Genomic DNA, 25,148 nt, shown 5'->3' on the forward strand with positions numbered 1-25,148 from the left:
AATAACAAATGTTGGTTTGGTTCAAAATAATCCATAGTTATGTTCAAATATCCTCTGTTTTGTTCGTGCGTTCAAGACACTATCCGAAGGGTGACGCACACGACGCGTTTTGTGACAAAAAAAAATCGAAATATTCCATTAACGTACTTCGAAGCATGTCAACCGCTGTTTAAAATCAATTTTTATGCGATTTTTCTCGTAAAAAAGCGATAATATTCCGACCGGGAAACCCTGTTTTCGTTCAAAGACGAAAAAATAAAAACATGGTGTCGGCTCGTGCACGCGCCCCCAGTCTCATTGTTCTCTGATCGACCACTATCCAAATGCGCTACTGTTTTTCAGCCAGGGGCTCCAAAGTCATCATTCAACGTTTTGCCGCCTTCTGAGAGCCTAAGGGAGCCGTAGGAAGTGTCACGTTACAGCAGAGATCCTCAGTTTTCAATAAAGAGAGTGTAGAAGGCCAAGAAATGGTCAGAGGGGGCACTTCCTGTAAGGAATCTTCTCAGGTTTTTGCCTGCCATATGAGTTCTGTTATACTCACAGACACCATTCAAACAGTTTTAGAAACTTTAGGGTGTTTTCTATCCAAATCAAACAATTATATGCATATTCTAGTTTCTGGGCAGTAGTAATAACCAGATTAAATCGGGTACGTTTTTTATCCGGCCGTGCAAATACTGCCCCCTACCCTAGAGAGGCTAAACTAATAACACACAAATGATTGTATTTTTCTTGTCTATGTTGAAAATATAATTTAAACATTCACAGTGTAGGTTGGAAACAGTATGTGAATCCCTAGGCTAATGACTTCTCCAAAAGCTAATTGGAGTCAGGAGTCAGATAACCTGGAGTCCAATCAATGACACGAGATTGGAGATATTGGTTAGAGCTGCCTTTCCCTATAAAAAACTCACAACATTTGAGTATGCTATTCACAAGAAGAATTGCCTGATGTGAACCATGCCTTGAACAAAAGAGATCTCAGAAGACCTAAGATTAAGAATTGTTGACTTGCATAAAGCTGCAAAGGGTTATAAAAGTATCGATAAAAGCCTTGATATTCATCAGTCCAAGGTAAGACAAATTGTCTATAAATGGAGAAAGTTTAGCACTGTTGCTATTCTCCCTAAGAGTGATTGTCCTGCAAAGATAACTGCAAGAGCACAGCACAGAATGACTAATCCAAGACCAAGACATAGATTATTAAACTCAGGATTAACAATGCTGGATCTGTTAGGAGGGGGATATCTGTCAGTCATCACATTAGATACAGAATTAAAATCTCCACCTAAGATAATTTTGATATCCTGAAATACACCTATAACTCTTCAAATTCTTGAAATAATATCCTGTTGTTTTGTTTGTTGTTGGATGCATAAATATTCCCTAATAAAAACGTTTCACTGTTGAAATTCACTGTCAAAATTAACCAACGTCCAGAGTGGTGAGTCTTACTACTGATGACCTTCCCTTTAAATGCACCTCTTAAAACTGCTACACCTGCAGACTGGTTGTTGCCAGATAACCAGATATCGTTACCCCATTGATTTTACCAAAAAGATAGATCGGAAGAACATGCATGAGTCTTGTAGAAAGTAAAAGTTTGCATTAAACCGTTTGCAATACAGGAAAATAGTCTTACATTTGAGTAAATTACGAATACCCCTGACATTAATTGAACAAAGAGATAAAGACAAACTTCAACCAAGCTAATATAAGCTTTTCCTAAGGATATGTAACTCAAAAGGATTTCCATCCCATTATCCTCTCCAACAAAAACAAACAAATACAGGTCATAAAGTTACCAAAGAATTCTTACTCCCACAAGGGGGAGACATTGTGTAGACTTTACAATAAGCAGTTATTCACCTAGAGTTAGTGTTTAGTTTACCAGTTCTCAGGTCAGCCTTTTCTCATTCAAGTGTTTGTGTACATTTTTTTATAATAAAAAGGCAGCTTTTCACCTGGCAATTAGGCAGTTTTTTTGGCCTGCCAGTTGTGTCCGAGTTAGACTCTGGCTCTCTCAAATGTTCTGATTTGGCCGCATTTCTTTCCCATCGACGATCACTCTTGCACCGATTTAAATTAAAAAAATTAAAAACTAATTCCCTGCTTTTCGAGCTGCAGCCACCATCGGCTACAGTTTCTCTCTTGTCACTTTGTCCGCTGAGGTCAGATCCTCATGAACCTCAATTTTTGCTTGATGAGGAATTCACAATTCTTCACTCGCCTCCAGAGAAAATCCCGTGTAGAACTGTTGGTGAACTGGATGATGGTTGTCCTCGGTCTCTTGTCTTGATCCTTACACATAACCATCAACTTCTGGTGTAGAAACAAGAGTGTGGCACTTCTGATTTCCATAGGATACCTGATGATTAACAATATTTCTAGTTTCGAAGTCAGAACCCATCACACAGCATTGTTGAAAACTCATTCTGATTTCTAGAATGCATTGTAGCCATGGACATTAAAACCAGATAGTTGGAAAAGATATCGGGACACCTTGCAATCATGATGCAATATGCGCCTACTCATGCAGACTGCACTTGCTTTAAAGTTACAGAGATCTAAACCAACAACTGCAGAAATGCAGGTCCTACGAGGAAACCCGATTCGTGGCCTTACGTGAGTAAAACATTTAAACGTTAACCCTCGCAAGGCTGCCAACCCAGACAACATCCCTAGCCACGTCCTCAGAGCATGCGCAGACCAGCTGGCTGGTGTGTTTACGGACACATTCAATCAATCCCTATCCCAGTCTGCTGTCCCAACATGCTTCAAGATGGCCACCATTGCTCCTGTTTACAAGAAAGCTAAGGTAACGGAACTAAATGACTATCGCCCCGTAGCACTCACTTCTGTCACCATGAAGTGCTTTGAGAGACTAGTCAAGGATCATATCACCTCCACCCTACCTGTCACCCTAAACCCACTCCAATTTGCCCACCGCACCATTAGGTCCACAGACAATGCAATCGTCATCACACTGCACAATCTCATCTGGACAAGAGGAATACCTACATAAGAATGCAATTTATTGACTACAGCTCAGCATTCAACACCATAGTACCCTGCAAACTCATCATTAAGCTTGAGACCCAGGGTCTCGACCCCGCCCTGTGCAACTGGGTCCTGGACATCCTGAAGGACCACCCCCAGGTGGTGAAGGTAGGAAACAACATCTACACTCCGCTGATCCTCAACAATGGGGCCCCACAAGGGAGCGTTCTCAGCCCCCTCCTGTACTCCATGTTCACCCACGACTGCGTGGCCATGCACGTCTCCAACTCAATCATCAAGTTTGCAGACGACACAACAGTGGTAGACTTGATTACCAACAACGACGAGACAGCCTATAGGGAGGAGGTGAGGGCCCTCGGAGTGTGGTCAGGAAAATAACCTTTCACTCAATGTCAGCAAAACAAAAGAGATGATCGTGGACTTCAGGAAACAGCAAAGGGAGCACCCCCCTATCCACATCCTGTCGGGCTGTATCACCACCTGGCACGGCAACTGCAATGCCCACAACCGCAGGGCTCTTCAGAGGGTGGTGCGGTCTGCACAATGCATCTCTGGGGGCAAACTACCTGCCCTCCAGGGCACCTACAACACCCGATGTCACAGGAAGGCAAAAAAAAGTATCAAGGACAATAACCACCTGAGCCACTACCTGTTCACCCCGCTTCCATCCAGAAGGCGAGGTCAGTACAGGTGCATCAAAGCTGGGACAGAGAGATGGAAAAACAGCTTCTATCTCAAGGCCATCAGATTGTTAAACAGCCACCACTAGCACAGAGAGGTGGCTGCCTACCTACAGACTTGATATCATTGGCCACTTTAATAAATGGAACACATGTCACTTTAATTATGCCACTGTAAGAATGTTTACATATCTCGCATTACTCACCTCATATGTACAGTTGAAGTCGGAAGTTTACATACACTTAGGTGGGAGTCATTAAAACTCGTTTTTCAACCACTCCACAAATTTCTTGTAAACAAACTACAGTTTTGGCAAGTCGGTTAGGACATCTACTTTGTGCATGACACAAGTACTTTTTCCAACAATTGTTAACAGACAGATTATTTCACTTATAATTCACTGTATCACAATTCCAGTGGGTCAGAAGTTTACATACACTAAGTTGAGTGTGCCTTAAAAAAGCTTTAAAAATTCCAGAAAATGATGTCATCGCTTTAGAAGCTTCTGATAGGCTAAGAAGGTGTACCTGTGGATGTATTTGAAGGCCAACCTTCAAACTCAGTGCCTCTTTGTTTGACATCATGGGAAAATCAAAAGAAATCAGCCAAGAAAAAAACATTGTACAGGTACAAAAGTATCTATAGCCACAGTAAAACGAGTCCTATATCGACATAATAGAAAAGCCAGACTATGGTTTGCAACTGCACATTGGGATAAAGATCATACTTTTTGTAGAAATGTCTGATCTGATGAAACAAAAATATAACTGTTTGTCATAATCACCATCGTTATGTTTGGAGGAAAAAGGGGGAGGCTTGCAAGCCTGAAGAACACCAACCCAACCGTGAAGCACTTGGGTGGCAGCATCATGTTGCTTTGCTGCAGGAGGGTGCACTACACAAAATAGATGGCATCATGAGGCAGGAAAATTATGTGGATATATTGAAGCAACATCTCAAGACATCAGTCAGGAAGTTAAAGCGTGGTCGCAAATGGGTCTTCCAAATGGACAATGACCACCAAGCATACTTCCAAAGTTGTGGCAAAATGGCTTAAAGACAACAAAGTCAAGGTATTGGAGTGGCCATCAATGGGATGGTTCTGACCTCAATCCCATAGAAAATGTGTGGGCAGAACTGAAAAAGCATGTGCGAGCAAGGAGGCCAACAAATCTGACTCCGTTACACCAGCTCTGTCAGGAGGAATGGGCCAAAATTCACCCAACTTATTGTGGGAAGCTTGTGGAAGGCTACCTGAAACGTTTGACCCAAGTTAAACAATTTAAAGGCAATGCTACCAAATACTAATTGAGTGCATGTAAACTTCTGACCCACTTGGAATGTGATGAAAGAAATAAAAGCTGAAATAAATCATTCTCTCTACTATTATTCTGAAATTTCACATTCTTAAAATAAAGTGTTGATCCTGACTGACCTAAAACAGGGAATTTTTACTAGGATTAAATGTCAGAAATTGTGAAAAACTGAGTTTAAATGTATTTGGCTAAGGTGTATGTAAACTTCCGACTTCAACTGTATATACTGTATCCTTCACTATCTATTCTTTACTATTATTGCATCTTAGCTGCTATGTCACTGCTCATCCATATATTTTATACTTATATATTCTTATCACATTCCTTTACTAGATTGTGTGTATTACGTTTTGTTGTTAAATTGTTAATATTACCTGTTAGATACTGCTGCACTGTCAGATCTACAAGCATAAGCATTTCGCTCCACTCTCAATAACATCTGCTAACCAGGTGTATGTGACCAATACAATTTGATTTGAAAAACATAGCAGCCAGCATTTATTTGTTTTTGAGCATCTGATGATCTAAGATAGTGAGTGATGAACATTAATTTCTCTGGTCCCTACTGTTGCAGTCATGACGCAAGTGGCACTTTGCTGTCAAATACTCCCAAATGTTTCTAGTATGACCAGTTGTTTTCAGCAACTAGTATTTTTTTTAATTTGGCAGTCATATTGGCAGGTTTGCTAGCAACAAATTATTTAGCTAGCTTCTAGCCTAGTGTTTGATATGCAAAGTGATCTCCTCATAATGAACAGTGTTGAGTGTCCTGAAGAGAAGACAAACTTTTCTAGCTTTGCCAGGCAAAATCAAAGCATCATCAGCTCATTGTTATGGATGTATCCAAATTAATGTCAATAGAAAACAGCTTGAACAAACTCAAATGCAACTACTTCGCTGTAATTCTGGCTGCAGAGGTGACTGTGTTAGCCGTAGCTAGTTGGCTAGCTAGGAAGCAAGGGACAAGAACGTTTCCACCGAGCATGGCAACAGAACATAGAACGAACAACTGGGTTGCGACCATAAATATCAAAAGACTGGGTCGTTTCTCTAGCAACCAAAATATGAAGAAGTATGAATTATCTTTTAAAAATGTAAATATCAACACAAAATGTTAATTTCTACCCCTAAATGTGTGCTTTAGTATTATCTTCTTTGCCAACTGTGGTATAAGCGGGACAAACGCCTCCGTTATGCACATTACCTTGGAAAAATTTACTCCGCAAAGGGACTTGGCTCCGACCTCGTTCCGCTACGTCGTCCATTATTTCCAAAGTAATGTACAGAATGTCTGCATTTATCCCTTACATAAGTGAATTTGAACTGATGACACCTCCGAATAGGGGGACTAGATACATAAAGTGCTTCCATTTCTAAATAGTAAAACAGATTTGTATGAAAATATCCTAAAATAAAAAGGTGCTAAAATGAAACATTTGATCTCAAATCCAAAATGCTGGAGTAAAGAGCCAAATTATAAGTTTTAGCTTCACTGTCCAAATATATACGTAGGGGAGTCTATAACCAATAAATAATTTCATAAATCCTTGTAACTTTTTATACCTGGGCCTAAACCGTCGAGGACAGAAATTTGTCCTCAAAAGGCAATGTCTGCATGCACCACACTCATCCACACACGTGCACACCACACAAACACACACACACCCACCCCGTGGGCTTTCAGTGCAGTAAATAAAGCTGTCAGCAGGCAGCGGTTCACACTGACGTCCACTTACACACACCACACTCACTCAACCCATCGCCACACACACACACTCACCATTGGCTTTAAGTGCAGTGAGGAGTGCGGTTAGCAGGCAGCGGGTCACACTGACGTCCACCAGGTCAGGCAAAGCGTCCAGACGGAGCTGGGAGGGAAAGTGGTAGAGAAGAGAGTCTGGGTATTCCCCTTGGTCCTCCTCTATCTGCTGCAACACCTAATACAGGACAGGAGGGGAACTGGAGTTAGATAATACATAAGAAAGAGGGATGGGGAGGGGGGTGGAGTACGGGATGGAGAGAGAGAGATGGGGAGAGGGATAGAGAGAGGGATGGGGAGAGAATGTGTGTGTGTGTTATGTTTGTGTCCTTACCTGCATGTGTGTGTTTGTTCTAACCTGTGAGTTGGCATGTCCGGTGCGAGGTGGGTATTTATCCCTCATGGCGGGCATCCAGCAGGCCTGGCAGCGCTTGGCGAAGGAACGAACATCTACAACGCCCAACACACTCCCACACACACCGAGCTCATCCTCCAGCACCATGCTGTACTCAGGACACAAAGCCAGGCAGGGCCCCAGACACCTGCAGACACACACACACACGCATATAAATACACAGGCACACAAACTGTTGATTATTTGTCCTCGAGCTCGCACGCTCAGAGACGCATATCCTTTTCACACTATTCTGCCGACCTGAACCATGCGTAACAAAGCCAGCTCAGTACAGCTTGGTTCGACTCATAGCATAGCATAGGAACAGACACATACACACACACACACACACACACACACACACCTGTCTCCGATGAGGTCAGGATGTGCTGGGCTGAAATCAGGGCTCCCCTGGGCTCTCTGTTGAAGCTGGCGCACCATACGATACAGCTCCACCTAGGGGACAGGAGGTATAACACAATAATATAACAAAAATAATCTATACACACAAAGTCACCATACAATACAGAGTCAGTCAGCTGACAGAACGACGTGTGTGTGTGTGTGTGTGTGTGTGTGTGTGTGTGTGTGTGTGTGTGTGTGTGAAAATGTCCTCTCACCTTGTCCTTGTTGTGGTAGGGTCGTATGTTGTAGAGTCGTGAGGTGGGGAAGAGAGGAGGAGGGTGGCTGAACAGTTCACTGTTACTGCCTATAGGGAGAAGCATCTGTAGGACAGACAGAAAATGTCAAACAAGCTGGTGAAAGTAAGCAAGGCACAACACATGGAAAATAAATGTATTTTAAATGAATACATGTTCTTATACATGCGCTTACATTAAACGACATAATACACACAGACTGGACTTTTTGCAAACTGGAAACCACATCCTGAGGCCACATTTATTGTAGCTGGGGATTTTAAGAAAGCAAATTTGAGGAAAACGTTACCGAAGTTCTATCAACACATTGACTGTAGTGCTCGTGCTGCTAAAACACTTGACCACTGCTACTCCAACTTCCGGGATATCTACAAGGCCCTCCCCCGCCCTCCCTTTGGCAAATCTAATCACGACTCCATTTTGCTCCTCCCTTCCTATAGGCAGAAACTCAAACAGGAAGTACCCGTGCTAAGGACTATTCAACGCTGGTCTGACCAATCAGAATCCATGCTTCAGCAATGTTTTGATCACGCGGACTGGGATATGTTCCCGGTAGCCTCCGAGAACAACATAGACGAATACACTGAGATGGTGACTGAGTTTATCAGAAAGTGTATAGGAGATGTTGTACCCACTGTGACAATTAAAACCTACCCTAACCAGAAACCGGGGATAGATGGCAGCATTTGCAAAAACTGAAAGCGCGAACCATCGCATGGCAAGGTGACTGGGAATATGGCCTAATACAAACAGTGTAGTTATTCCCTCCGTAAGGCAATCAAACAGGCAAAACATCAGTATATAGACAAAGTGGAGTCGCAATTCAACGGCTCAGACACTAGAAATATGTGGCAGTGTCTACAGACAATTACAGACTACAAAGGGAAAACCAGCCACGTCGCAGACACTGATGTCTTGCTTCCCGGAGAAGCTAAACACCTTCTTCGCCCGTTTCGAGGATAATACAGTGCACCGACGCGGCCTGCTACCTAGGAATGTGGGCTCTCCTTCGCCATGGCCGACGTGAGAAAGATATTTAAGCGTGTTAAACCCTTGCAAGGCTGCCAACCCAGACAGCATCCCTAGCCACGCCCTCAGAGCATGCGCAGACCAGCTGGCTAGAGTGTTTACGGACATATTCAGTCTCTCCCTATCCCAGTCCCACATGCTTCAAGATGTCCACCATTGTTCCTGTACCCAAGAAAGCAAAGGTAACTGAACAAAGTGACTATCGCCTGCAGCACTCACTTCTGTCATCATGAAGTGCTATGAGAGACTAGTCAAGGATCATATTACCTTACCTGACACCCTAGACCCAATTTGCTCACCGCCCCAATAGATCCACAGACGATGCAATCTCCATCGCATTGCACACAGCCCTATCACATCTAGACAAGAGGAATACCTACTGTATGTAAGAATGCTGTTCATTGACTACAGCTCAGCATTCAACACCATAGTACCCTCCAAGCTCATCATTAAGCTCAAGGCACTGGATCTGAACCCCGCCCTGTGCAACTGGGTCCTGGACTTCCTGACGGGCCACTCCCAGGTGGTGAAGGTAGGAAACAACACCTCCACTGTGCTGATCCTCAAAACTGGGGCCCCACAAGGGTGCGTTCTCAGCCCTCTCCTGTACTCCCTGTTCACCCATGACTGCGTGGCCATGCACGCCTCCAACTCAATCATCGAGTTTGCAGATGACACAACAGTCGTAGTCCTGATTACCAACAATGACGAGACCTGGGAGTATGGTGCCAGGAAAATGACCTCTCACCTAACAGCAACAAAACTAAGGAGTGAATCGTGGACTTCGGAAACAGCAGAGGGAGCACCCTCCATCCACATCAACGGGACCACAGTGTAGAAGGTGGAAAGCTTCAAGTTCCTCGGCTTACACATCACTGACAAACTGAAATGGTCCACCCACACAGACAGTGTGGTGAAGAAGGCTGTATCACAACCGGCTGTGATTGGCAGTCCCATATGGCGGCGCACAATTGGCCCAGCGTCATCCGGGTTTCGCCGGTGTAGGCCTCATTGTAAATATGAATTTGTTCTTAACTGATTTGCCTACTTAAATAAAGGTAAAAAAAAAATATATAAAATAAAACAGGAGGCTGAAGAATTTTGACCTAAAACCCTAAAACTTTTACTGATGCACAATTGAGAGCATCCAGTCGCGCTGTATCACCACCTGGTATGGCAAAAGCAACGCACGCAACCACAGGGCTCTCCAGAGGGTGGTGCAGTCTGCCCAACACATCACCGGGGGCAAGCTACCTGCCCTACAGCACCCGATGTCACAGGAAGGCCAAAAAGATCATCAAGGACAACAACCACCCGAGCCACTACCTGTTCACCCTGCTATCATCCAGAATGCGAGGTCAGTACAGGTGCATCAAAACTGGGACCGAGAGACTGAAAAACAGCTTCTATGTCAAGGCCATCAGACTGTTAAATAGCCATCACTAGCACATTAGAGGCTGCTGACCTATATACATAGACTTGAAATCACTGGCCACTTTAATGTTTACATATTTTGCATCAGTCATCTCATATGTATAAACTGTATCCTATTTCACTGAATCTTAGTCTATGCCGCTCTGACATTGCTCATCCAAATATTTATACATTCTTAATTCCATTCCTTTACTTTAGATTGTGTGTATTGTTAGATATGACTGTACTGTTGGAGCTAGAAACACAAGCATTTTGCTACACCCACAATAACATCTGCTAAACACGTTCATGTGACATAAGATTTGTTTCACACACACACACTGTCCTACCTGCAACTCTCCGGACACTCCCCCTTTGAACACCCAGGGTTCTGACTCCACCCCCAGTAACTCTGCCCCCGTGGTCGTCCCGCACCCTATCAGAGATGAGAACCCACCTGTCAATCACACAGCATTTAAGGAAGACCATGCCCAATTCCATAACGACCCAATGAGGTTTCAGGGTTGAAGGATCAGGGGTCAGAGGCAGTGGAGGGGTCAGGGTTGAGGGGTCACCTCTACTCACAGTGGAAGCAGTTCCTCCAGGAACCCAATGGAGAGCTGTCACTCAACACACGCCCATCTTAGACAGAAAGAGAAAAGGGGGGAGGACAGATAAAGGGAGAGGTGGAGAGAAATGTAAATCTTACAGTGTATGCTTTATCCAAGTTGAAATGTTTTTCTGTTCTTAATCTCTCCACACACACACACACACACACACACACACACACACACACACACACACACACACACACACACACACACACTACTCACACACTACTCACACACTACTCACACACTACTCACACACTACTCACCGAGCCAGCAGATGAAGGCCTTGGCCACCAGTGCAGTGTTTCTGAGGTCCCATACGTAAGGGTAAAGGTCATACAGCACGGCCTTGCTCACTCCTCTCACTACACTACTGTGCAGCGCTGCAATCTCCTCACACACACCTAGGAAACCGGCCGCTCGGCCACGCCACTCCTCCGCCTGCAACACACACACACACACACACACACACACACACACACACACACACACACACACACACACACACACACACACACACACACACACACACACACACACACACACACACATGAATGCACACACACACAAGCATGCAGACACACACACGCAGGCGCACACACTCGTGCACACATTACCTAGTACCCTTGCACATCGACTCGGTACTGGTATACCGTGTATATAGCCATGTTATCGTTACTCATTGTATTTATTCCCAGTGTTATTATCTTTCTATTATTTTCTATTTTTCTCTCTGCATTGTTGGGAACGCCCCATCAGTAAGCATCACTGTTAGTCTACACCTGTTGTTTGCAATGCATGTGACCAATTATTTTAGATTTTTTTATCCTTTATTTAACCAGGCAAGTCAGTTAAGAAGTTAAGTTAGTTCTTATTTACAACGACGCTGGGCCAATTGTGTGCCGCCCTATGGGACTCCCAATCACGGCCAGTTGTGATACAGCCTGGATCCGAACCAGGCTGTATCTACAGCCTACAGACCGTGTCTGTAGTGACGCTTCTAGCACTGAGATGCAGTGCCTTAGACCGCTGCGCCACAAATACAAAGTTATTTTTTGACATACTGTACATACACACACAAAGTTGAGATGCCATCACAGATACAGTAAATGGGCACACACAAACACACAGACCTTTTGCGGCGGTCCCTTCTTGTCGTTAGCGCTGACCAGGTGGCAGTGTTCTTTGAGCCAGGTGAGGTCCTGTAACAGTCTCTGGGCTGACGGGCCGTGCTCATGGGGAAGGTAGTGGAGACCTACCAGCAGCCGGATTTGGGACTCGCTTAGAGGAGCCTTCCCAACACACAGCACCCCCCCTGAACCCCTTGGCTGGCCTGGCCCTTGTCGGAACTGGTTGTTGTGGAGTTTCTTCCCTCTCTCCTCTCCGTCTCCTCCCTCACTCCTCCCTTCTTTCTCCCCCCTCCTCACCCCTTCCTCTCCCTCAGGGCTGGAGGGGGGAGGGCTGTCCCCCTGCGGAGGTTCTCTAGGGGGTTTGGGGCGACCTTCTCTGGTGGTGGGGTGACAGTTTTCACTCTCTAGGGTCCCTGACCTTTGACCCAATGACCTCTGGTCTGCCTGTCTGCTCTGGCGACCTGTGGAGAAGTCACACATATAGAACTGGAATTATAGAATTACAATGAGAAGTATAGAATTAAATTGAGTAGAATTAAAATGAGAATTATAGAATTAGAATGAGTAGATTGATAGAATTAGAATTGACACAGATCTGAATCCACATCAACATCAGGATGAACAGTTGAGATCAAGCTTCTGTGTCTTGAGTACCTGACACACACACACACACACACACACACACACACACACACACACACACACACACACACACACACACACACACACACACACTACCTGGCTGCAGTGGTTGGCTGAGCTCTTCCATCCAGTCGTGCAGTGCAGTAGACAGCGCCATCTCTGGACAGTACTGGTACTCCTCATCTACACACACATATATGTACACACACCATGGTTAGGAACACACAAACCATGGTGAAGAACACACACACACACACACACACACACACACACACACACACACACACACACACACTATGGTGAGAAATACACATTCACTCACACACAAAACAACAAACACCAATGGATCACTAGTCACTTTCATAATGCCACTTTAATAATGTTTACATATCTTGCATTACTCATCTCATATGTATACACTGTATTTTATACCATCTTGCCTATGCTGCTCGGTCATTGCTCATCCATATATGATGATACACACAAATCCTTTACTTAGATTTGTGTGTGTTAGGTAGTTGTTGTGGAATTGTTAGATTACTTGTTAGATATTGCTGCACTGTCGGAACTAGAATCACAAGCATTTCGCTACACTGCTAACCATTTTGATTTGATTTGATATGACACACATGGTTTGTCAAAATGTATGTGAAAAGTAGTTCAGTCAGAACTTGAGTAAAATGTATACATGATGATGTCCCAGTCAGATCATGTATCACACTGGCCTGAACCCCAACATCATATCGTAACCCTGGTGATAGCGGTTAACCTCTATGTAACCATGGTGAAAGTGGTTACCCCTAGGGGTGTGGAGGCACTGAGTGTTCTGATTCTCAGCCCACTCACACGCTCCAGTCCTCTCTTTATCTCTCTCACACACTCCCTCTCTCTCTCTCTCCCTCCCTCCCTCAATTGTCTCTTTAACCATTCTCTTTCTCCTTTACTGTCCATCGCTCTTCCATCCTTCCTTTCTGACCTCACTCACTTCATGTCTTCTTTTCTTCACCCCTCACTTGTCTTTTTGATCTCATGCTTTTGCGCTTAATTTCTCTTTCCTCTCTTGAATGACTCCCTCTTTCCTTCCCTCCCCCTTTCCCTCCCTAATCCCTCTACGATGTTGTCACTGTGGATAACATCAGTCTAATGGTCTACTGCTCTGACAGTGTCAGTGGACCCAGTGTGTGTGTGTGTGTTAATCTATAAACACCCTGCCGCTTACCTGTCCTATTTAGTTGACATCAACCTTCCTCCTCTCTCGCATCTATCCTTCCTCCCTGCCTCCCTCACCCACTATCCATCTCTCTCCTTCCTCTCTCTCCCCCTCCCTAATCCCTCTATGATGTTGTCACTGTGGATAACACTAGTCTAAGGGTCTGCTGCTCTGATAGTGTCAGTGTACCCAGGTGTGTGTGTGTGTGTGTGTGTGTGTGTGTGTGTGTGTGTGTCACTTATCTGTCCAAAATGATCCTTCCTCCCTGCCTCCTCTCTCCCTCACCCACTATCATCCCTTTCCCTCCTTCCCCCTCCTCTCTTTCCTCCCCCATCCCTCACCCACTCCCCCCCTTACCCCTTTTCTTACCCTTCTTCTTCTCCCTCCCAGTGCGGTACCAAGTCCCCAGCGTGTGCAGGGGTATGTAGTTGGCTTCGAACTCACAGTTGGGGTTAAGCAGCAAGCCCCGGAGTTTGGTGGCAAGCTGGGGGTAGCGACCCTTGAAGGGACCCAGGAAGAGACGTCTGGAATCAGAATCATAATAAGAGTCAACCTTATTCACCAAGTACATTTGCATGTACCAATAATTTCACGTGGTGAAATGGTGCTGACAATATCTTACAATAAACAAAATATACAAGACATTATCTTCTCATCTTATTTCATCTTATCCTACCTGGAGTCGTAGTCATTTGCGTGCAGGTTGTCCCACACCAGAGGAGGGCGCTGTAGGACAGACTGTACTTCAGACAGACCCTCTACACTCAGCTCTCTAGAGATTACCTTACTACCTGGGGGGAGAGAAGCAAAATGACATTTTATATATTATATATTAAATATATACAGCCAGGTCCATAATTAGTGGCACCCTTGATAAAGATTAACAAAAAAGATGATAAAATAAATAATACAAATACTGAGCTATATTGTATGCCCCCAAAAATTGGTAAACAATAAAAAGTTATATTGTTTATAAAAAAGATAGGTAAAATGTATTGACACCACAGTTTTCAATACCCTACCTTGCGAGGATAATGGCACTTTTTCTAAAATGTTTTTGAGATTGGAGAACACATTGTGAGCGATCTAAGAGGACAGACACACCGAAAAATCTCACTGCTGATAGGTACTTAGCACAGTAGGCCGTTCCTTCTCTTGCTAGAACAAAAGATGTACTGTGCTGCGTACCAACCTGGTACCGACGAACCTGTCGTTACTACTTGCAGAATCGCAATGCTCGTCAGTGGCGGATAAATTGACTTCGAGCCGATCAGAGAGCAGAAACCTCCACGTGAGAGAGCCGACAGGAGTGAGAACAAAAAGTGGAAAAAAGGGCACTTTTCTCAGTGTAATCCCACCCGTTTTATCAGAAGGATAGGTAGTTAATGAACTCCCCCAAAGTATAGATATACTGTAGAACAGCTAAGATAATGAAGCAGAGCCAGACAGAATACCTGCCTAGCGCAGGGATGCAAGTGCATCATTGCACCTAATTGAGTGGTTTTGCACGCCCGTGACCCATTATTTGCTCTTATGATTCAGAGGCATATGAAAACACTAAAACTGGAAATACATTTCTCTCAGTAACATATTCAAACAACGAAGAAAATCTTTCCATTTCAAGCCCAGATTGAAGTAGAATTCATTTAACTGTGATCAATCCATGATAAGGACATGTGCTTGAAGGAAGATCCGAGGGAATGAATTAATAAACTGAGGGAAAACATTTTTATGTTGATAGCATGGTTTTTATATTGGGGGAATACATTTTTATATTGAGAAAAAAAAGGGAACGGAAGAAAAATAACGAGGGAATGGATTAGCCTGGCCTGTTTTTTCTCACCGACAGGGCTCAGTACAATTGCTAAAACAATAAAGCTACATAATGCATATATTTTTTCTAGAGCAAGTCTTTACATCTAGCTAACCCTTGTTGGCAATCACAGAGGTCAGACGTTTTTTTGTAGTTGGCCACCAGGTTTGCACACATCTCAGGAGGGATTTTGTCCCACTCCTCCTTGCAGATCTTCTCCAAGTCATTAAGGTTTCGAGGCTGATGTTTGGCAACTTGAACCTTCAGCTCCCTCCAGATTTTCTATGGGATTAAGGTCTGGAGACTGGCTAGGCCACTCAAGGACCTTAATGTGCTTCTTCTTGAACCACTCCTTTGTTGCCTTGGCTGTGTGTTTTGGGTCATTGTCATGCTGGAATACCCATCCACGACCCATTTTCTATGCCCTGGCTGAGGGAAGGAGGTTCTCACCCAAGATTTGACGGTACATGGCCCCGTCCATCGTCCCTTTGATGCGGTGAAGTTGTCCTGTCCCCTTAGCAGAAAAACACCCAAAGCATAATGTTTCCACCTCCATGTTTGACGGTGGGGATGGTGTCTTGGGGTCATAGGCAGCATTCCTCCTCCTCCAAACACGGCGAGTTGAGTTGATGCCAAAGAGCTCCATTTTGGTCTCATCTGACCACAACACTTTCACCCAGTTGTCCTCTGAATCATTCAGATGTTCATTGGCAAACTTCAGACGGGCATGTATATGTGCTTTCTTGAGCAGGGGGACCTTGCGGGCGCTGCAGGGTTTCAGTCCTTCACGGCGAAGTGTTACCAATTGTTTTCTTGGTGACTATGGTCCCAGCTGCCTTGAGATCATTGTCAAGATCCTCCCGTGTAGTTCTGGGCTGATTCCTCACCGTTCTCATGATCATTGCAACTCCACGAGGTGAGATCTTGCATGGAGCCCCAGGCCGAGGGAGATTGACAGTTCTTTTGTGTTTCTTCCATTTGCGAATCATCGCACCAACTGTTATCACCTTCTCACCAAGCTGCTTGGCGATGGTCTTGTAGCCCATTCCAGCCTTGTGTAGGTCTACAATCTTGTCCCTGACATCCTTGGAGAGCTCTTTGGTCTTGGCCATGGTGGAGAGTTTGGAATCTGATTGATTGATTGCTTCTGTGGACAGGTGTCTTTTATACAGGTAACAAGCTGCGGTTAGGAGCACTCCCTTTAAGCGTGTGCTCCTAATCTCAGCTCGTTACCTGTATAAAAGACACCTGGGAGCCAGAAATCTTTCTGATTGAGAGGGGGTGAAATACTTATTTCCCTCATTAAAATGCAAATATATTTATAACATTTTTGACATGCGTTCTTCTGGATTTTTTTGTTGTTGTTATTCTGTCTCTCACTGTTCAAATAAACCTACCATTAAAATTATAGACTGATCATTTCTTTGTCAGTGGGCAAATGTACAAAATCAGCAGGGGATCAAATACTTTTTTCTCCTCACTGTACGCACTACCCTCTGTAGCGCCTTGAAGTCGGATGCCAAGCGGTTGCCATACCAAGCGGTGAAGCATCCAGTCAAGATGCTCTCAATTGTGCAGTTGTAGAACTTTGAGAATATGAGGGCCCATGACAAATATTTTCTGCCTCCTAAGGGGGAAAAAGAATTGCCATGCCTTCTTCACAACTGCGTTGGTGTGTTTGGAACATGATAGATCCTTAGTGATGTGGACACCAAAGATCTTGAAGCTCTCGACCCGCTCAACTTCAGCTCCGCCAATGTAGATTGGGGCGTGCTCGGGCCTCCGTTACCTGTAGTCCATGATCAGCTCCTTTGTCTTGCTGACGTTGAGGGTGAGGTTGTTTTTTTGGCACCACACTGCCAGGTCTCCTCCCTATAGGCTGTCCATCGTAGTCGGTGATCAGGCAAACTTAATGATGGTGTTGGAGTCATGCTCGGCCACGCAGTCATGGGTGAACAGGAAGTACAGGAGTGGACTAAGTATCGAGGGTCAGCGTGGTGAATGTGTTGTTGCCTACCCACACAACCTGGGGGCGTCACATCGGAAATTACAGGATCCTGTTGCAGAGGGAGGTGTTCAGTCCCATGGTCCTTAACTTAGTGATGAGCTGGGAGGGCACTATGGTGTTGAAAGCTGAATTGGAGTGGGTCTAGGGTATCCGGGAGGATACTGTTGATGTGAGCCATGACCAGCCTTTCAAAGCCCTTCATGGCTACCGATGTGAGTGCTACGGGGCGGTAATCATTAAGGCAGATTACCTTCGCTTCCTTGGGCACAGGGACTATGGTGGTCTGCTTGAAACATGTCGGTATTACAGACTCGGTCAGGAAGAGGTTGAAAATGACAGTGAAGACACTTGCCAGTTGGTCCGCGCATGCTTTGAGTACACATCTTGGTAATCCGTCTGGCCCCACGGCTTTGTGAATGTTGACCTGTTTAAAGGTCTTGCTCACATCAGCTACCGAAAGCATATAGCATCGTCTAGAACAGCTGGTGCTCTCGTGCATGCTTCAGTGGTGCTTGCCTCGAAGCGAGCATAAAAGGCATTTAGCTCGTCTGGTAGCCTTGCGTCACTGGGCAGCCTGTGGCTGGGTTTTCTTTTGTTGTCCGTAATAGTTTTCAAGCCCTGCCACATCCGACGAGCGTCAGAGCCGGTGTAGTAGATTTCAATCTTAGTCCTGTATTGATGCTTTGTTTGTTTGATGGTTCGTCTGAGGGCATAGCAAGATTTCTTATAAGCGTCTGGATTAGTGTCCTGCTCCTTGAAAGAGTAATCCATGGCTTCTGGTTGGGATATGTACGTACGGTCACTGCGGGGATGATGATGTCAATGCACTTAATGATGAAGCCGGTGACTGAGGTGGTATACTCCTCAATGCCATTGGATGAATCCCGGAACATATGCCAGTCTGTGCTAGCAAAACAGTCCTGTAGCGTAGCATCCGCGTCATCTGACCACTTCCGTATTGAGCGAGTCACTGGTACTTCCTGCTTTAGTTTTTGCTTGTAAGCAGGAATCAGGAGGATAGCATTATGGTCAGATTTGCCATGGAGGGCAGGGGAGAGCTTTGTATGGATCTCTGTGTGTGGAGTAAGGTGGTCTAGAGTTTGTTTTTCTCCTCTGGTTGCACATGTGACATGCTGGTAGAAATGAGGTAAAACGGATTTAAGTTTGCCTACATTAAAGTCCCCGGCCACTAGGAGTGACGCTTCTGGATGAGTATTTTCTTGTTTGCTTGTGGCCTTATAGAGTTGGTTGAGTTTAGTCTTAGATCCAGTATCAGTTTGTGGTGGTAAATAGATGGCTACAAATAATATAGATGACTCGGACTCATGGACTCGTTAAAGGAAAAAGCTTCTTCCAGTTTGAGGTGAGTAGTCGCTGTTCTGATGTCCAGAAGTTATTTTCGGTCATAAGAGACGGTAGCAGCAACATGATGTACAAAATAAGTTAAAAACAACGCAAATTTTTTTTTCAAAATAGCACAGTTGGTTAGGAGCATGTAAAACATCATCCATCCTCTCCAGCGCGATTTTGCTGCTAGCTTACAGCTGAAGCCATCATCAATTCACTACCCAGTAATGACGTCATTCCTCGTTAAAGAGACAGCGCACACTTTTATAAAATAAGCTACTTCTATGCAGCCAAAACAAGCTCAATAACTCAATGCATGCACACACTCGTGTGCAGTCATGTGAATAGGCTGAGGCTACATCTTGATTTACCCACTTTATCAATAGAGATTTATCATTACATTTTAGTCATATAGCAAACACTTATCTAGAGCGACTTCCAGTTAGTGCATTCATCTGAAGACAGCTAGGTGAGACAACCACCTACCACAGTCATAGTAAGTAAATTGTTCCTCAATAAGGTAGCTATCAGCAAAGTCAGAGCTAACAAGAAGGAAAAGATTCAAGTGCGAGTGTTAGTTCACTAAAGGCTTTTATTTAAAAAAAATCATAAATGATTACCATTATGTTGTTATATTGTTAGATTGGTAAAAAAAAAAGTCTGATTGTATAATTGATTCATTAATGCATACATGGCTGTCTCTGAAAAATGTTGATGTAAAAAATGTCAAATGTAATGATAATGAACTCATTAGCTGCCCAACAATTGAACAGAGCCATAGCTGAGTTTCTGTTTGGATCAAGTGCCATTCTATGACTTTGGTTAATGTGTCTTCTTGCAGTGGTACCGTTTTGGTATCATTTTGGTATTGAGTATCGTTATGGTAACGAGAATCACGATACTAATCCTGGTATTGGTATCCAAGTCTAAATTCTGGTATCGTGACAAGACTACATCTAAGTACCTCTCGGCATTCAGTATCCTTGGTGTGTCTGATCCTTTAGATCATTCCTCCATAAAGATTATTTCCTGCCCACGACTGGTTTGCTAAATGGCATTGGCACATGGATTTTAACCGGTGCTATGGTCAGATTACATGAATATAGAGCTCTTTGGCCACGCACACCAGAGGTGGGTTTAGTGTTGAAATAAGGTGCATAAGAAGAGAGGAAGCCCATTTTTACTGTAAAATATGGTGGAGGATATTTTATGTTATACGGCCTTTTTGCTTCCACTGATCCTGTGGCTTTTTGTAAAATGTGTAGAGCACGTTGTGAGGGATCTTAGACTATTCCTCCATACAGAATATTTCCAGATCCTTGATATCCTTTGTCTGCTCTTATGCAATTCAAAACACAGGTTTTCAATGGGGTTCATGTCTGGAGACTGAGTGGTCAATTAACAATTTCTTTGCGGATTTTGATGAATGCTTGGGGTTATTGTCTTGCTGGAAGATCCAACTGCAGCCAAGTGCCAGCCACATTGCAGAGGAAACCAGGTTTTCTGGCTAAAATGTCCTGCTACTTGGTAAAGTTAATGACACCGTTGACCTTAACAAGCGCCCCAGGACCAGTGGAAGCAAAATAGCCCCATAACATCAATGATCCACCACCATATTTTACCATAGGTATGAGGTACTTTTCTGCATATGCTTCTGTTTTTCAACGCCAAACCCACCACTGGTGTGCATGGCCAAAGCCCAATTTTCATGTCATCTGACCATAGAGGGAGGGAGAGCGAGAGAGGGAAGGTAGTGGGAGAGAGAAAGAGGGAGATTGAGAATTATCATGCCATATCATTGTAATTTACAGAATAGAAGAAAAAAAAAATACATCTAAAGAATAGAAAGCCTGTCTGTGTCTCACCGGTCCATATGATAGAGATGTTAGGCAGCAGGTCCTCTCCAACAGTCATCAAATATGGAGACTTAGATACACTGGGAGAACATAGAGATCCACAGTACTCTTGAGAGAGGAGTGGAGAGAGAAAGGGAGGAGGGAGGGTGAGTGAAGGAGAGATGGAAGGAGGAGAGTAACATAATATCAGTATGCAATTACTTAATTAGAAGAGAAGCAGTGGAGACTCAGAGGAGGACCATCCTCCTCATTGATTTTCAGAATGTTTTAAATTGTAAAACATCCTTTTTAGATAAAACTATACTTAATATATTCAGGTCAGCAAATAATTGATTAAAACACTATGTTTTGCAATGAAGGTCTACAGTAGCCTCGACAGCACTCTGTAGGGAAGCACCATGGTGTATCCTCCTCTGGGTACATTGACTTCAATACAAAATCGAGGAGGCTCATGATTCTCATAGACTTACATAGTAATTATGATAACTTCCAGAGGACGTCCTCCAACCTATCAGAGCTCTTGCAGCATGAACTGACATGTTGTCCATCCAATCAAAGGTTCAGAGAATGAATCTAGTACTGAAAGAATAATTTCTTTCAAAATGAAGGAAAAGCAAGAGAGTCATTTTTTTTCACTTTCAGTTTCACTTACTTAGCTAGCAAATGCAGCAAGCTAGTTTAGCCTACTCAAACACCCTGATCAAACAGAGGCATGCTATATTAGCTAGCTGGCTATGACTATCCAACACAACACTGGAACTCTTCCAAGTCAAGGTAACCTTTTGGTTTTACTAACTTATTGCCACGGGGCCCACCGGTGTAAGTGCTAAACTGCTTAGTGACTGTACACTAACGTTACTGCATGATTATAGCGGGTTTACTAACGTGTTAGTTCTATTAGCTATGTTGACTATGATGTTACTTCAGCTAATGTGGTGACAATGATGTAGGCTGTGTGTAGCGGTTATGATATGGTTTGGCTTGGAAAGGTTTTTTCGTCTGGTCACATACAGCTAATGAGTTGTGCATTGAAGTCTAAAAGTGAAGGGAAAAGGTGAGAGGAGAAAAGCCCATAGATGCGAGAAGGAATACAAAGAGATTTGGAGTTAGATAAACTTGGATTTTTAGGCAGGAACATATGCAGGATGCTACCCTCCACAGCATGGCCTTTGCTCCAGATCAAAACCCCAAACCTACAACCTAATTTTTGCCAAAATTACCCAGAGGGATTACTGCTCCAAGGTTTCCTTTTTCCAAGCTATACGGAGGGTGTTCTAGCAAACAAACAGCAGAGACCTGAGGACACCATCCAACCTGGAACTGAGTGAGTAATGTTTGGTCTGATGCTATTTTGAAAGCCAAGAAGAAAAATACAATTTAAATAAAAGTACATTACAATTATATATTTTACTTTGTGGGGACTGAATGCTGAGTTAAGGCTGCCAGGCTTGCTAGGACAGACCAGATATAACTTCAATTAGCACTGAGGTTTGAAGTGAGAGGTGTTGAGGGCTTTGGGCCCAACAACTGGCAGGAGTCTTTGAAGCCCCCTCCTGCTGTTCAAAGACCATCCACTGGCATTTTCTATAAGAAATCTGCCTCCAGAAATGCCTCATGACTCCTGCATGCTTTGTTGACAACAAACTTTCTTTACCCAACCGTGGGACAGACTGTTTGTTCCCAAACTTGCAACTCTCTATTGGTGACACAGACTTTCGGCCTCCCATCCAATTCTATCCACCTCTCGCTGGCTTTGTATTCATATTACCTGATGAAATTGCTGTACAATATGATCTTGTTGCCATCTAATGCACATTTCAGATGCCATAAATCAGCACTGCAGAGCCGTCCTTGTCCTATACCATGATTGTATTACTGTTGATAATATCTGGAAATGTGCATGTACATCTACTGTTGCTAGCCCCAATTCTGACTTGTGCTCTGATATCTGCTTCACTGATTTCTTCTCTCGTAAAAGACTGGGCTTTCTGCACGTTTACACTAGAAGCTTATTACCTAAAATGGATCAATTGAAAGTGTGGGTTCACAGCTCCAATCCAGATGTGTTGGTCATTACTGAGACGTGGTTAAGAAAGAGTGTTTGGAATACTGATGTTAGCCTTTCTGGTGAAAATATTTCTTTTCAGCACGACAGATCTTCCAAGGATCACCTTCAGTGCGCAGTTGTCTCCACCAAGTCTGTCCCAAACAATTTGATTTGCTGGTTTTAAGCGTTAAACTTTCAAATAGATCTTTGTTGACTGTTGCTGGGTGCTATCATCCTCCATCAGCACCGGCCTGCCCTAAGCTCTCTCCTGGCCCCTTACACTAAATCTGAATTTGTCCTGCTAGGTGACCTAAACTGGGACATGCTTAAACCACCTGACCAAGTCCTAAAGCAATGGGACTCCCTAAATCTTTCTCAGATTATTACCAATCCCACAAGGTATGACTCCAAACTCCCAGAAAAGGCTACTCTCCTCGATGTTATCCTCAAAAATAATCCTGATAGGTATCAGTCTGGTGTTTTCTGTAATGACCTTAGTGATCACTGTTTTACAGCCTGTGTTCGTAATGGCTGCTCAGTGAAACGCCCAGTCCTGATTTGTCATAGACGCTTGCTAAAAAACTATGCCTTCCTTCATGAACTGGCCTCTGTAAAATGGTAGCGAATCAGCTTGATTCCTAGCCTCAGTGCTCTGTCGTAGATGCTTGGACCTTCTTTTTTGATATTTTCCGTGGTATTGTTAACAAACACGACCCATAAAGAAAATGAGAATTAAAAACAGGTTCAGCCCCTGGTTTGACTGTGATCAGAGTTACTCCACCTCAAGAATTGCATTTGGCGAAAGGCTCGGCACTCAGGCTGACTGGCTCTCATTCAGACAAATGAGAAATAAGTGCAAAAGTTAGTTACTTTAAGGAGCAGTTCTCTCTCTGTGGGTCTAATCCCAAGAAGTTCTGGAAAACGGTTAAAGACCTGGAAAATAAATCCTCCTCCTCACAGCTGCCCATGTCCCTTAAAGTTGATGATGTGGTTGTTACTGACAAGAAGCACATGGCTGAGCTTTTTAATCACCACTTCTTTAAGTCAGGATTCCTATTTGACTCAGCAATGCCTCCTTGCCCGTCCAACATTTCCTCATCTCCCACCCCTTCTAATGCAACTATCCCTGATGCGTCTCCCTCTTTTTCCCCTGCAAAGTTTCTCCCTGCAGGCAGTCACTGAGTCTGAGGTGCTAAAGGAGCTCCTGAAAATTGACCCTAAAAAAAATATCTGGGCCAGTTGGTTTAGACCCTTTCTTCTTTAAGGTTGCTGCCCCTATCATCGCCAAAGCCTATCTCCGACCTTTTTAACCTGTCTCTCCTTTCTGGGGAGGTTCCCATTGCTTGGAAGGCAGACACGGTTTGTCTTTTATTTAAAAGGGGGAGGTCAAGCTGATCCTAACTGTTATAGGCCTATTTCTATTTTGCCCTGTTCATCAAATGTGTTGAAAAAAAACTTGTCAATAATCAACTGACTGGCTTTCTTGATGTCTATAGTATTCCCTCTGATATGCAATCTGGTTTCCGTTCAGGTTATGATGTGTCACTGCAACCTTAAAAGGTCCTCAATGATGTCACCATTGCCCTTGATTCTAAGCAATGTTGTGCTGCTATTTTTATTGACTTGGCCAAAACTTTTGATACGGTAGACCATTCCATTCTTGTGGGCCCGGCTAAGTAGTATTGGTGTCTTTGAGGGGTCTTTGGCATGGTTTGCTAACAACCTCTCTCAAAGGGTGCAGTGTATAAAGTCAGAAACTCTGCTGTCTCAGCCACTGCCTGTCACCAAGGGAGAACATGAAGGCTCGATCCTAGGCCCACTCGCTTCTCAATTTACATCAACAACATAGCTCTGGCAGTAGGAAGCCCTCTCATCCATTTATATGCAGATGATACAGTCTTATACTCAGCTGGCCCCTCCCCGGATTTTGTGTGAAATGCTCTACAACGAAGCTTTCTTAGTGTCCAACAAGCTTTCTCTACTCTTAACCTTGTTCTGAACACCTCCAAAACAAAGGTCACGTGGTTTGGTAGAAGAATGCCCCTCTCCCCACCTCATACAAGTACTTGGGAGTATGTCTAGACGGTACACTGTCCTTCTCTCAGCACATATCAAAGCTGCAGGCTAAAGTTAAATCTAGACTTGGTTTCCTCTATCGTAATAGCTCCTCCTTCACCTCAGCTGCCAAACTAACCATGATTCAGATGAGCAT

The 25,148-nt window shown here is 44.0% G+C and overlaps 1 protein-coding gene across 1 annotated transcript in view; it reads right to left on the minus strand.

Moving 5' to 3' along the window:
- The window catches only part of si:dkey-183c6.8 (protein O-GlcNAcase), a 53,932-nt gene that overhangs the window by 15,882 nt on the left and 12,902 nt on the right, over positions 1-25,148 (minus strand). Inside the window, exons 6-17 of the mRNA XM_045721868.2 lie at positions 20,899-20,997; positions 14,542-14,656; positions 14,235-14,389; positions 12,752-12,838; positions 12,017-12,474; positions 11,150-11,324; positions 10,858-10,914; positions 10,623-10,708; positions 7,792-7,896; positions 7,536-7,627; positions 7,136-7,319; positions 6,799-6,955 (exon numbers count right to left, since the gene is read on the minus strand). Coding sequence (XP_045577824.1) covers positions 6,799-6,955; positions 7,136-7,319; positions 7,536-7,627; positions 7,792-7,896; positions 10,623-10,708; positions 10,858-10,914; positions 11,150-11,324; positions 12,017-12,474; positions 12,752-12,838; positions 14,235-14,389; positions 14,542-14,656; positions 20,899-20,997 — 1,770 coding nt within the window. The remainder of the gene's footprint in view (positions 1-6,798; positions 6,956-7,135; positions 7,320-7,535; positions 7,628-7,791; positions 7,897-10,622; positions 10,709-10,857; positions 10,915-11,149; positions 11,325-12,016; positions 12,475-12,751; positions 12,839-14,234; positions 14,390-14,541; positions 14,657-20,898; positions 20,998-25,148) is intronic.

This window comes from Salmo salar, chromosome 07 (assembly GCF_965601325.2).
Source record: "Salmo salar chromosome 07, fSalSal1, whole genome shotgun sequence".
NCBI classification, from domain to species: domain Eukaryota; kingdom Metazoa; phylum Chordata; class Actinopteri; order Salmoniformes; family Salmonidae; genus Salmo; species Salmo salar.